The 2,458-nt window shown below is 41.0% G+C and overlaps 1 protein-coding gene across 1 annotated transcript; it reads right to left on the bottom strand.

Moving 5' to 3' along the window:
- Nucleotides 1-1,304: 1,304 nt before the first annotated feature.
- LOC110900536 lies at nt 1,305-2,245 on the bottom strand. Its single transcript, XM_022147423.1, has 2 exons — nt 1,948-2,245; nt 1,305-1,864 (listed from the first exon to the last, which is right to left on the bottom strand). The coding sequence occupies exons 1-2, from the start codon at nt 2,243-2,245 to the stop codon at nt 1,305-1,307; spliced, it is 858 nt and encodes a 285-aa protein (XP_022003115.1).
- Between the last annotated feature and the right edge of the window lie 213 nt (nt 2,246-2,458).

Below are 2,458 nucleotides of genomic sequence, written 5' to 3' on the forward strand. Positions count from 1 at the left end.
GCATTTACTTTCTGTGAACTCGCTCAACTAGTTTGTTGATCATTCTGTTACATGCCTTGCAGATCGTTAGGTACTTGGAGCTTGCACTGGAGAAGCGGGTCGTTGTGGACAAGGATCGTGACTTTTCTGTTAAACTATTATGACACTTAAAACTGTTAACTACTACTGGTTTATTTACTATGCTTCCGCTACATTTTGAAACGATGATTTGTTTGATCACCTTTTGTATTGGATGGATGGTTTTCATTTATTTTACTTAATATTAAATGCATGTTCAATATGATTGGTGGCTTGATCCTGGTCAGTCACGCTCCCAAGCGGTGATACTCCGCAGGTGGATTTTGGGGGTGTGACATTGTAGGTACCCTCATTGAATGGTTGTGGCCGGATACATGGTTTCAGTTATACCCGGCTTTCACGAATTTTATTCCTCCGGTTCTTAACCAAAGTAATCCAGATAAGCTGATTTGGAAAGATGGACAGCATATGCAAAAGGAGTTTAGTGCTAGTGAGGTTTGGGATAATATCCGTTCGCGTGGGGAAGAGGTGGGATGGGCTGATTTGGTGTGGTTTAGTCAATGTATTCCTAGACACTTTTTTCACATGTGGCTTATTATCAAGAACAAGCTGAAAACCCAGGATCGTATGAGGATTTGGGATGCTGGAAGTGCAACTAATCTTAATCTGATGTGTTGTCCTCTTTGCAGGAAGGGTAAAGACTCTCGTGATCATTTATTCTTTCAGTGTGCTTATGGGGAACAAGTGTGGAATATGGTAAAGACTATGGCTTATATGGATGTAGTGGATGCTAACTGGGACTCTATAATGTCTTGGTTCTCACAGCATAGATCGGGTAAGTCGCCTGAAGTTTTAGTTGGTAAGATGGTGGTGGCTGCCTCTACTTATTTCATTTGGCAAGAAAGAAACAATAGGTTATTCTCTCCAAATCAGAGGAAGGCTGCTTTGATTGATGATATAGTCCTGCATACGGTGCGTATGAAGCTGATGACGTTCAAGGCAGGGAAAGGTTCCAAGAACCCGTTAGTATTAGAGCGGTGGAAGTTCCAAGTGAAGTCTATGAGCATCGATCCAGGCTAGAGTCGGTTTGGGTTTTGTGTTTTGTTTGTTGCCATTGTTTCGGCTTCTGGTTGTTTAGTCTTTGGTTGTTTTTGTTTTGCTTGGTTGTGAACTTGTTGGATTTGGTTGTGCTAGTCTTGGTATGCCAAGTCTAGCCCTAGTGTGCTTCTTTGGCACGCTCGTGTGATTATTTATTCTTTATATATAAAATTCACCGGGGTAACCCTTTACCCAAAAAAAAAAAAACAGGAACAAATCATCGGCAAAACAAAGATTGATAATCTGCTGTTTTTCGCATTTATTATGAAACTTGGATCCCCTTGCCGTAACCCTCGTTTGCCCATAAAGAAGCCATGAACCGTCCCATTGACACATATAGAAAAAGAGGCAGTCGAGACACACACCATAATCCACTCAACCATCTTCCGATGAAACCCAAATCCAAGCAAAGCATTTCTTAGAAAACCCCAGTCAACCGTGTCATAAGCTTTCTGGATATCAACTTTAAAGGCACATCTTGGAGGGCCCGAATGTCTATGATAATTATGCATTAATTCTTGAGTCAGCATAATATTATCCGATATTCTTCGTCCAAGAACAAACGCTGATTGATTAATGCTTACGATGTCATTTAGAGCATTTTTTATTCTGTCAGCCACAATTTTACTGATACACTTGTATAACACATTACAGCACGCAATTGGACGGTAGTCAATGACAGCTGAAGGAGTAGGAATTTTCGGAATGAGCACAATATTCGTGTGGTTCAATTCCCGAAGAAGGTTTCCTGTCTCAAAAAAATCAACAATAGCACAAGTAATATCATTACCAACAATAGGCCAGGCATTTTTAAAAAACGCTGCTGTATACCCATCAGGACCAGGCGCTTTATCGATACCAATAGAAAACATGGCCTTTTCACCTCTTCCGCCGTAACTTGTCGAATCATATGAGTAGCAACCTGAGGAGCAAGGACTTTAGAGAATAAATCCGGAGCCGGAGTAAGAGAAATATCGCCTTGAGACCCAAAAAATTTTTCGTAATGCTGAACAAACGGTTGATAAACGTTATCTCCTTCAAAAAGATTGCCTGCCGAATCTTTGATCACCTCAATCCGACTAACATGATTTCTGACTTTCAGCGATGAATGAAAAAATGCCGAGTTCATATCCCCCGCACTCAACCAATCAACATTTGACTTTTGTTTCAGAAATCATTCCTCATCTAACGAAGCCTCTTGGAGCTGACGACTGATCGAAGTCTCAGAAACTCGTAATCCGCATTAGCTGGATCCCGATCAATAAGAAGCTGAATAGAATCCAGCTCCACGCGTAGCTTTTCAACTTTTTTATGCAGATTGCCTTGCTTGAAAAGCAAGGAG

This window comes from Helianthus annuus, chromosome 13 (genome assembly GCF_002127325.2).
Source record: "Helianthus annuus cultivar XRQ/B chromosome 13, HanXRQr2.0-SUNRISE, whole genome shotgun sequence".
NCBI lineage: Eukaryota > Viridiplantae > Streptophyta > Magnoliopsida > Asterales > Asteraceae > Helianthus > Helianthus annuus.